At 39.8% G+C, this 11,022-nt stretch overlaps 1 protein-coding gene across 2 annotated transcripts; it reads right to left on the bottom strand.

Annotated features, from left to right (window-relative positions):
• Window positions 1-1,265: 1,265 nt before the first annotated feature.
• Window positions 1,266-6,814, bottom strand: LOC137341139 (chromobox protein homolog 8-like). Of its 2 annotated transcripts, XM_068004115.1 has the most exons (5): window positions 6,555-6,814; window positions 6,398-6,441; window positions 6,225-6,290; window positions 6,034-6,100; window positions 1,266-5,901 (listed from the first exon to the last, which is right to left on the bottom strand). In XM_068004115.1, exons 1-5 carry the CDS (start codon window positions 6,621-6,623, stop codon window positions 5,011-5,013), a joined length of 1,137 nt encoding a protein of 378 aa, XP_067860216.1. In that variant the 5' UTR covers window positions 6,624-6,814; the 3' UTR covers window positions 1,266-5,010. The 2 variants fall into 2 exon arrangements, with proteins under 2 accessions (XP_067860216.1, XP_067860217.1); XM_068004116.1 differs by lacking the exon at window positions 6,398-6,441 and having other exon boundaries at window positions 6,479-6,812.
• Window positions 6,815-11,022: the final 4,208 nt, after the last annotated feature.

Below are 11,022 nucleotides of genomic sequence, written 5' to 3'. Positions count from 1 at the left end.
TGTGGGAAAATGTCCAACGCCAGAGATATTACCTGAATGTCCACAGTTAGCTATTGTTGCTAAAGAGATGGAACGTTTAGAACTCGTCTAGATCATTTATTTTTTTCAATGATTGAAATTGTTAATCACTGTTAATGCACGAGTATAAATAAAAGTGAAATCTACAATTTGTTAAATTGAGACTGATGAACCATTTCCATTTTGCAAATCTTTGTCTTCATCTTTTTCCCGTCACTGCCCCACATGTTTCTCGCCCTTATTGCTGTAGATTTTGAAAATTTCAAATCTCAGATTGATAGTTTTTTTAGGCAAGGATATTCAGGGTTACAGAACAAAGGCTGGTAGATGGAGTTATGATACAGATCAGCCATGATCTAATTGAATGGCGGAAGAGACTTCAGGAGCTGAATGGCCTATTCCTGTTCCTATACTCCTATATAGTTATACTAGTCTTCGGCTTATTTTGGAGCCCCCTCCTCAATAACTACGCTTTGCAATACCAAATAAACCAACTCCATCTGTCTGTGCACGTGTTAGTCAAGAGAGGAATTGTCAGTAAATAGATTGCCGTAATAAAATATAATTTCATAACTTTGAAGCATAAAATCTGGAAAGATGATAGTTGTAGAGACTCAGAGACCGCAGTGCATTTTTATTTCGTAAATTTCCATATAGGCCCAGAAATGACCCAAAAGAAGGGAATCAATGTATGCCTGCCGCTGTACTGTGTTTGGGTGATGTTTTACTAATTATGTGATTATGGGAATTTCTCTTTTTGACAACCCTTTGTGTACCTTCGACCCCAGAAATTCAGTGTTTCAGTCAAGGCAACATTAATGCTATTGATATAAGACCGCCATACTTTCAAAGGATCCGGAATCAGGTGATGGGATTTATCTGAAATACCCACATGACGACAGCTGTCGTACCCGTGGCAATGTCACACTATTTAAGTGAGGAAAAGGGTTGTGTCAATTCTCATTGAGAGTTAGGCAGCTTTTCAGCTGTTGAACTCTAACAGTTGAATGTAGAAAGACGACGTTTCAGTGCACCATCTCCAGCATTTATTTTCTTCAAGTTGGAAGGAATTATAGGACATTTTCGCTTGGCGTGATGCGGAAACTTGTGTCTTCATTGTCGATTGTAAGACAAATAAACATATGGGACATATGCCATGTCCTGGCTTGGAGTAGTAGGGATACATAGTCACTCACACGAGACCTCTAACCAATTTATGCCAAGTTAAAACACAGGAAAGCACTTAGTTAAAGCAATATTCATGTTTATTATTATTGAAATGTTTCGGTTGTGAAAGCTGCGGCCTGCAAACGCTTAACGGTGAAACTAGACGTCAGAGATGACAGCTACAGCCAGTTCTTTCCTAAACAGTACTGCAAATATTTCTTAATCTTTGGGACACACAAGTCCCATTATCATAAAGTGTGTGGATTTCATCTAACAGTGTTTACAAAAGTGAATGATACTTCAATGAAGGATCCATTACTGACAGGCAAACGTTATATCTGTCCCAAATGAAGCCTGCTACCGACCTGCATTTGATAATGTTACCGCAATACACAACAATGGATTTATATATAATCTGTCTCTCGCATATATAAATTTATTTAATTTTATTTCAATGTATTCCTCCATAGAGCATGACAAGACTCCAAATGTTATAAACGTTTTTAAAACAATTTCATTTTAATCACCATTATTCGCAAAGTACATTTATAGTCAAATGTCCGAAACAATATAGTTTTAAGTGCAATGTATTATACAGAAGAAATACATAAAATAGTTTATACAGTTATATCCCCCCATACATTCTTTTTCAAATCTAAACAAAAATTGCTAGACATCTGAATAATCTTCACAGAAAATAATTACACATTTCACAAAAAAACTTTGTGGCTGCATAACATGGGGGATGAAGTTTAATTCTGGCCATTGTAATGTTTTGGATATGGTTGATTATTTTTCCCAAGCGGCAACAGTCTTGCTCAAAGAAAAAAACTTCAAAACGCCACCTGTAAACTGCATTTGATTTTTGTTTCACTTCGTGGGACGAAGCTACTAAGTTCTACTAAAACCTTTGTGGCAACGTTCCCTTGAAAACTTTACATATATTGTACAAGTTCTGCAACATTATCATCTGACAGTACTGAGAACCCCAGTGACACGGCCTGCACACACTAATTTACATTACATTCAGCAACAGGCAGTGCATCTTCAAGTGTTAATAGTCCAAAACATTCAAAGTGCAATAGATCGGTTTAACACAGATCTAATGTACTCTCATTTTCAACTGTAAAACGTCCTTTGAGTTACATCAGTACGTAAGTGCACCAAGGGATTTTATTTTACATAGCTGCACTTTCAGATATGTATCGTCTTCCTTTGATCATTCTCCAATGCTGGAAAAACAGATGCCAAATGTTCATTCATAAACATCAACCCCTTTGAATAATAAAACCGCCTCCATTGATTTCGTGCATTAGTCGCAATTGCGACTAACACGTTTCCTTTGGTAAATCATTTTGGCAAATGTGTGCATTTTATCAAACTTAATTCTTTTTCGGCTTAGCTTGACCCTCAGCAGTCATTCTTAAGGTAGGTACATATCTACATATGGTAGAGAATTTCTCGTGTCAAACCCATGAACGCTGTGTATACAAAAAGGTCAAAATACTTTAAAGTAAAGCTCCTGAATGTATTTTAAATGGCCTCAAAGCACGAATGATTGTTTCTTTTATAATTGTATTTCAAATCGTCTGAACAATCGAGCATCATCGTCATATCCCTAAATGAAGAAATCTTCCAAGCCATGTGATCCAAAAATGGTAACACACTTGGATTGTGTAAAGATGGGATACCCTTCATGTACGTGTTTCTCTTAAACGATCCCACTTTAAAAGTGACTAGATCAACTTTATAGAAATACTAGTGGCATGAAACTCGATTGTGAAATTGATTCCGTTGCTAATTAGTAAGCCTATGGTCTCAACAGAAACATCAAAAAAGTTTAAATGAAGGTTACATTCTGACAACTGGACCGCTCTTTTCTTTCCCCTCTCTGTTGAATTCACCCAGCTCAGCTTTCAGGCTCTCTGTTGGACCTCAAAAATCAGACCATTCATTTAAAAAAGATGTCTGCGATACATAGACAAGATCATTGTTACATTGGGAACCAGTGAAAGAATTCAATCTGATTGTCGCAAACAAATTTCAAATTGGAAACGTGCTGCTGTCAATCCGAGCTCCCAGGAGCTCCTTCCCACGCACAGTGAAGTACACCTTTACGTGGGAGCCAGTTTAGGGGAATCGAATTCCTAATTGAGTGGTCTCCAGGGACAATAAAGGTTTTCCCGCTTTTGGTACCCAGGAGCCAATAATACACTTTCATTTGGTAGTTACATTTTTTTTACATTGTTGGGAAATAATGTTGTGGGTTTCTCCGTCAAAAGAACACATTGCAGTCGCCAGTCAATATGGCTTAACCCCTTGTAAACCATCATTCATAATATAGTGACAGGGCTATAAATAAGAGCATGAATATATTATGACAACTGTTTATTTTCTAAAGAATTCATTTTAATGTTATTTCCTTTTTCTTGTTCTGACTTCCCTGCTTAAACAAAACTAGTGATCTCACCTCTTAATGGTTTATAATGAATACATACCAACATTAACCTAAAGAGGTGTTATTCCTGCTTTCAATTGTAAAGTTAAATAGGTCAAGGGCCAAATCTACCGTAGCGATCTCATTTTCGTAATCTAAAGCTACATCCCCGTCAAAAAAGCAGAAATCTACCGAGAGAGGGGGAAGAGAGAGAATGAGTCATATCAACAATTAAGAATTGTTTGAATGTTCTAGTGCAGGTATGCAATTTTACTGATTATTTGCCAAACATAAAGTACGGCCATACCTCTCTCTCCATAAAAAAAATCCGGTACCAATCATTGGGTGTACTGTAAGGCATTTGGCTTGACTAATGCCAAATATGTTAGATATACACCACATGTATAAACTATACTCAAGAGCTGTTAGACGGAAAGTGATCCCTCCCTGATGCAAAAATAGGGGAGGCAACACAGGAAAATAATTCCCTCCGTTCTCCATTCCTTCCGGAAGTAGTCAGTTTAAAGGGTCAAGGGGGTTGGTGAAAATGTCTGGGAATGTTTTCCCTCTCTTTCTAAACATTGTTGTTATCCTCACGACATATTCCTCTGTATCATGGAGGAATGTGTGTGTGCACACGGATAAATAATTCACCTATATAGAAGCCGACATTTAGAACAGGAAACACGAAATACAGCACCTCGCTCACAGTAACAACTATTCTGATTATATTTTACAGAAATAATGGAAAGTGCAATTGGCAGTATTGTATATTCAAAAACACATTGTATTTAGATTTTAAAAGAAAAATGTTGGAATTTGAACTTCTAGTAACAAAGGAGGCAAGCGTCCCGGGCACTGAAAATAAAAAGTCAACTTAATCACTGCAGTCAATTCTGAAGCTATTTACTGTTAAATTACTACAATTTTAACCATAACCTAGATCGTGTGCCGGGGCAAAGAATCCTCTAAAGCAGATTTATCTACAAATGAAATTAACCAATTTCTTAACAATAATACCACCATGTACATCGGTGGGTTACACTGACTGGCAGTTTGGTCAGGCGGGCAATTTAGCACACTCCCCTCCCCCCTCCCAAAAAAATACCCGGGCAAAAGCAAGCGTAAAACGTTGGTTATTTGGCTTTATGCGTTCAATACAGTTTTACGTAACTGCATCTACAGCCCCCAACACAGGCTGAATAAAACGGGTACTTCGCCTTTAAACACGGTGGGTTGCTGATCCCAGGTTAGTTTTACCTGCCCACAGGAAACTATACACAACCCAGAAAAACAAACAGGATTTCTCCAGCAACAATTCAGTGACCTTTTGACTGACAGGGCTACTAACGATCAACGTGCAGCCATCAGGAGTGTCAAACAAGTTTTTAAACTTTTTCTTTGAAGAACCCTTCATCTGTGCTGCTTTCTTTAATGGTTACAGTCAGAAAGTTTGACGTGACATCCGTCACCACCACTTTCTCCAGATTGTTCAATGATGGGCTCCAGGACTCTTCTGGCTCCGACAGAAATCTGGAGACTTGGTGTTTGGCCAGCAAAGGGGACTTTGAAACAGACCTGTCGCTGGTCACACACACACTATTCCTGGACACCGTGCCCTCTGATACGTGCTTACTTTTAAGTGCAGAGGCATCTATCCCTGGTTCACTCTTGGAGACGGCGCTTTCCATGCCCTGCTTAGTCCGAAGGGTATGTGAGTCTGCACCGTATTTATTTTCTCCGTAGCCCAGTGAAGCGCGATTCAGGTGTGTTCTGGGAGCGGCGTGACTTGGCACACCGCTGCCCAGCTTTGCTTCCTGTCGCCCAGTCAAGTGGATGAGTCCGCTTTCCATCTTCTCCTCCAGATCATCACTCCCTGAATCAAGCTCCTCGGATTTCCTACGTTTAAAATGGGGGTATGTTGGTGTCCTTCCTTCAACGTCTTCCGGTGTCCTCCTTTTGGGAGACCCTGCACGTACAGCTTGGCCGTCCTTGTAGTCCATTTTGCTCGGTTTCGGACCCTTTTTCCTGGGACCACCTTCTCCTCTGTGTTTGTGAGACCCTGGTTTCTGGTGGGCTCTGGGGATCTCCTCGACTCTAGCACTCCTATCTTTGGAAGTCTCTCCTCTCGAAAGGCTGCTGAGCTGCAAAGCTCCCGCAGGGTCTCTCCGGAGTCCTTCTCTGGACCTGGTCGAGGATTCTTGACTAGACCTGCCCGGGTAGGACATCCTCAGTCCCCTCGCTACATCACTGCGGAAGGCGTATGTCTTTGCTTTCGCCTGCAGAAGAAAACAAAATAACTACTAATTTTATCTTTATCTTTGAAGGGACTACAACGTGTATGAAGCATAGAGTTAAACGCATAAAATAAATCAACCACATTTTAAAGCATCAAAGAGTCGCCTATTTACCTTTAGCAAGAACGTTTTGGGTTTCGGTCCACGCTTTTTTGGCCCGTACATTTCTCTTTCTCGTTCCCTGCAAGACAACAAGAAAACTCGGCTGTTATGGCTTTAATTGGCTTTTTAAATAAATCTTTAAAAATAATTGCAGAACTAATGATAGAGATCTTTATTTTTAAATGTCGCTCAAAGGCCTTCACCTCTCGTCAAAGGCTGATATCAGACGGGCGTCCAGGATATTTTCTTCTGGCTCCCACGTACTGTACCTTAAAAGGCGATTTTTAAAAAAAAAAATAAAAATAAATAAATAACGATACATCTCAACGCAATGCACGGTTCTGCGAGTTGTAATCACTGCAATGCTGATACTCACTTCGGAGACCAGCCCTTCCATTTCACCAGGTATTCGACTCGACCCTAGGAGAGAGAGGGGGGAAAAAAACACAAAACAGACCTGTAAAAAAAAGCTGCCTGGGTTGGAAATGGCAGAGACCAGAGTTAGTCGGCTGTGCAGGGGACGGGTCACGTACTTTCCTGATGCGTCGTTTGAGGAGAGATTCGGCCGCGAAAACCCTCTCCCCTACGGCAGAGAGCTCCATGATGTTCCCTCGCTGGCTTCCCGAACGCAGCGCTTACAAAATTAAAAAAAAGAGAGAGAGAGAGCGCTTCCCTTCAGCTGGTGCCTCACCGCCAGCCCATAATACTTCCACCCGCTGACGTCGTCACCGTTCTCCACCGCGACTTCGTAGCAACCCACCCCTTCGCCTAGCAACTGAAGGGTTGCTAGGCGAAGGTGGGGGGGGGGGGGGGAAGAGGAGGTGGAGAGGTTGTTGGGGGGGGGGGGGTGTGGAATGCGACGTTGCGTCGGAAGCTGATTGGCAGATCAGCGCTACGGAGCGCGCGGGTGGGCGGCGGTTGGCTCACGAGGAAGTGACGTGCTGGAGGTGAGTTGCCATTAGGATCCATTTTGTTGGAGCTGTCATTGAAAGTGGTCGCGCAGTTGTTTTGGGGCAAATGGAAATGTGTCACCAAGCGCCCTTGATCGTTAAAGTCGCTAGTAATAATGTTAATGCTGAAACTCTGCAGCTGTCTTTGATGATATTCGACATTATCGAACATAGCTTCGCCAAACCGTCCGCCCGTAATGATGTTATTATAGTAGAATATTTTTGCACTTTACTTAACGATGTAATCTACCCAAAATATTGAATATTGCTGCTTCAAATAGCCATCTCTGTGTTAATACAATATTGATTATAAACGCATATAATCAAAATAGTTGCTCTGAATTAACGAGCCATTCAATTGTTTATCCACGTTCAGTATGAGCATGTTAAATACCCAAGTACGGTACTGGGAAAAAGCACCATTGGTATGTCATTAGACCGTAAAATGTGTCAACAAGATGGACTCAAGAGACTAGTGTTTTTGTATTATAATTCTGTTGATTGGTCATTTCTAACCTGCAGTGATAAATATTCCTCCACAATATAATACAAATAACGATCAGTAGTCTCTTTATTATGCAGTCGTGTTAAAAACGTTTACAAAGGCAACGTGACCAGTGTTACTGATTAATTACCAGATACACGACGATTTGCAGTATCAGCAGATCCAACAATAAACAAAGCCGAGAAATGTAGGTTCCTGTTATAAAGGAAGCTGCTTCTGATGCATGAGTTTCATAAAAACCTGGTAACTTCTGGTTGATGTTTACATCATTAGACATTGAAGTAGTTGGTACCATCACAGTTCAAATCAGAAACATTCCTGTGGCTCCGGCAATACAGTATTAACTATTGAGAAAACGTGACTACGGCGGATATTGGGTTCTGAATGAACTGCAAATGGAAAATAAAGTTGAATCATTTAAACGCTGCAATACTGTTTATTTATATCAGCATTTATTCGAACTAACAGTGGTCTATTTGTCGATTTGTTTTGCCTCAGCTCGTCTAATCATTTATTCCTTAACTAAATCTGAATTAAAATAGCACAGGGTACTTTATAAGTTCATATTTAAAACTATCTTTTGCAAAAAAAAAGTGTAACGCGTGAAAGGTTGGATCTGTATGTCATTAGATGAAATGAGGGAATGGACACATAATATTGGGTAATATTGTATTATGCTAGATCAGGAATTCTGTATTGCCGGAGTAAATGGAAATTGATTCGATGTATTGATGTTATCCTTGCTTGCATCGGGAACCTTTATCTGAGTCGTCTACAATAACATGAATGTTCTTCGCATATAAACTTTCATACGTTGTAATAGATGGCGCTATGTGTGAGGGAAGACAAGCGTTTAAAACCGCAGAGGCCTCTGGTGCCCAAGATACAGTTAGTGCAGCTGCTATCTGAGGGAAAAGACGTGTCAGGTTTGAGCTATGGATGACTCAGGTATCACACTAGACACTGGTAGTGCAACAAAAGGCGTTGGAAAGATTTAATAATGAATAACAGTTGAACCCCTAGAACACAGAAACGAACTTTTCAAAAAGTTAAATCAGGAACCTTAAAGTAAATTTAAATATGTATATACTCGAATCCTACTTACAGAGCATTCTTGTGTGATGTATTCTTATGATCTGCTATTATTATAGAACAGCCTTGTTACGGTAACATGGGACATTTTATCCAACTTGTTAACTCACAAATCTGTTTCGCCCTCAAAAAGTTTGGAGAATGACATGGAGCATCAATAATAGCAACGTTGATTACTAGAGCCGTGAATAAGTTATTATTAGACTCGAGAATTATTAAGGTCGAGAATAGTTCATCTCAATCTGAATGTAGATATTTAGCATTTTTTTGTAAAGTTAAAATTAGCATATCGTTTGACAACATGCACGCATTTGAATAACATTGCGGGGATGTAACACATCTCTAACGATGACTATCCAGGAACAACGTGGGCAACCATTGGTAATAATCAAATACAAAATAATCCTGATCGCACCAACACTTGTGTGTTATCATCCGTTGAACTCTCTGTGTGTGTTGTAACATATGCGAACACGCTATTTCCGGACACTTTTGCCGTTTTGTGCAGTGCGTCGCCCCTAACAGCTAAAGTGGAATTTCTGTTGCACATCGCGGTAAACGTTTTGATGCTATTGCTGTTGGGCGTGGGAGTAAATAAAAACAGCGTATAACTTGTGAATGTGTGTAATTAAATCTAGAGTTTCTTCCTTTTTACATTTCTAATAATTCTTGGATAAACGTGTACTGTATGGTGAATACGTAGATTGCTTTGTTCTGCTCATTTAGTATATTTAATTCTGAATAATCGCGACGTTTTCAAAGTAAGCGAATGAATTACTCACTTGGTTAATTTTTACATGTTTATTCTGTAGTTGGAATTCTGTGAATTTTTGTATTCTTTGAGCATCAAATTCTCGTATAATGTTTGGGATTAGAGACACTGAGGCGATCTTTGAAGCTATGAGTTGAACTTATGCTCAAAACATGATATGTGGTAGTTACTTTCAGAAAATGTCTGGGTTCCCCGGGGCTTCTGTTAATAACAGGGTTTAAAACAGGCTGATTAGTCATTCCTGGTGCTCAAATGCCCCTCCCCCAATTCTCTATAAATAGTAGAGAGTAAGACTATCTGTTAGAAAGTATGTAGGGACTGACAGATTACCTGACTGCGTTTTCAGCTATGATATGTAGGAAGTTTTTCCCACACTCTGAGCCTGGCTAAGTTACAAAACACATGAAACACTGAAATCATCAATATCAAACGTATCTCCATCCATCCATACTTCCTGTGAAGAGATGTTTCCAGCACTCGAGTTGAAGATCAACCTTGGCCGTTGGATTGCTAACACATGTGGAACTTTCATGTAGTAACAGATGTAGTGTTTAGGTTGCAAGTCTGGGCGCTGGTGCTCTTTGAAGCCTCCTGTATGGCATCATCAGCATACTTTGGGATTCTTTACGGTTAAAAAGTTACTCATTTTCTAAGAGGGTGTCCAGTTTTGGAAAAGGATAGTTGAAGATTATAGAGTTAAGGGGGATTTTTGATCGTTTTTTGGCGCTTTTGGGTAAATGGCCTGAAGGAACAAATTTTGAAAAAAAAGCACAAAATATTAATTTTGCAAAGCAACCAACTGGCAAATCAAATCTCTCTGGTGTTGTGAAAGATTCACCCACCACCAAGTATCCAACAATGGACGAGTATATTTATGGACATGTAATGCCTACAAAGAATTGTTATGCAACACCAGAAGAGAATGAAGATTTATAAGTGGATATGGGTTAAAGTCTTTGAGGCAGCAAAGGGGGATCTGTTGGTGAAAGGTTGTAGACTACAAATAAAAAGACTTTGAAATGTAGACTAAGGTGTATCATCAGACAATTTTCTTTGTTGCGGAATATGAGGAGGAAGAGGATGGGTCAAAGTATATAGAAAATGACAAGAATAATATTACATACAATTACATAGAATGAAGAGCACAGAAACAGGGAATTTGGCCCAATGGGTCCGTGCCAGTGTTAATTCTCCACATGCGCTTCCTCCCTCCTTCATCTAACTCTATCAGCGCATCCTTCTATTCCTTTCTCCCTCATGTGTTTATCTAGCTTCCCCTTAAATGCATCTATGCTAGTCACCTCAACTATTCCTTGTGGTAGTGAGTTCCACATTCTAACCACTCTCTGGGTAAAGAAGTTTCTCCTGAATTCCCTATTGATTTTTTTAGTGACTATCTTAAATTTATGGCCCCCAGTTCTGGTCTCCCCCTGCAAGTGGAAACATCTTCTCTACGTCTATCCTACCAAACCCTTCATAATCTTAAAGACCTCTATCAGGTCATCCCTCAGCCTTCTCTTTTCTAGAGAAAAGAGCCCCAGCATGTTCAATCTTTCTCAATAGGTATAACCTCTCAGTTCTGGTACAACCGAGTAAATCTTTTTTGCAGTGTCTCTGTATCCTTTTTATAAAATAGAGACCAGAACTGTTCACAGTACTCCAAGTGTACTGTTGAAACATTT

This window comes from Heptranchias perlo, chromosome 23 (assembly GCF_035084215.1).
Source record: "Heptranchias perlo isolate sHepPer1 chromosome 23, sHepPer1.hap1, whole genome shotgun sequence".
NCBI classification, from domain to species: domain Eukaryota; kingdom Metazoa; phylum Chordata; class Chondrichthyes; order Hexanchiformes; family Hexanchidae; genus Heptranchias; species Heptranchias perlo.
Note: the sequence above shows the minus strand (reverse complement) of the source record. Positions and strands in the feature narration are given on the sequence as shown.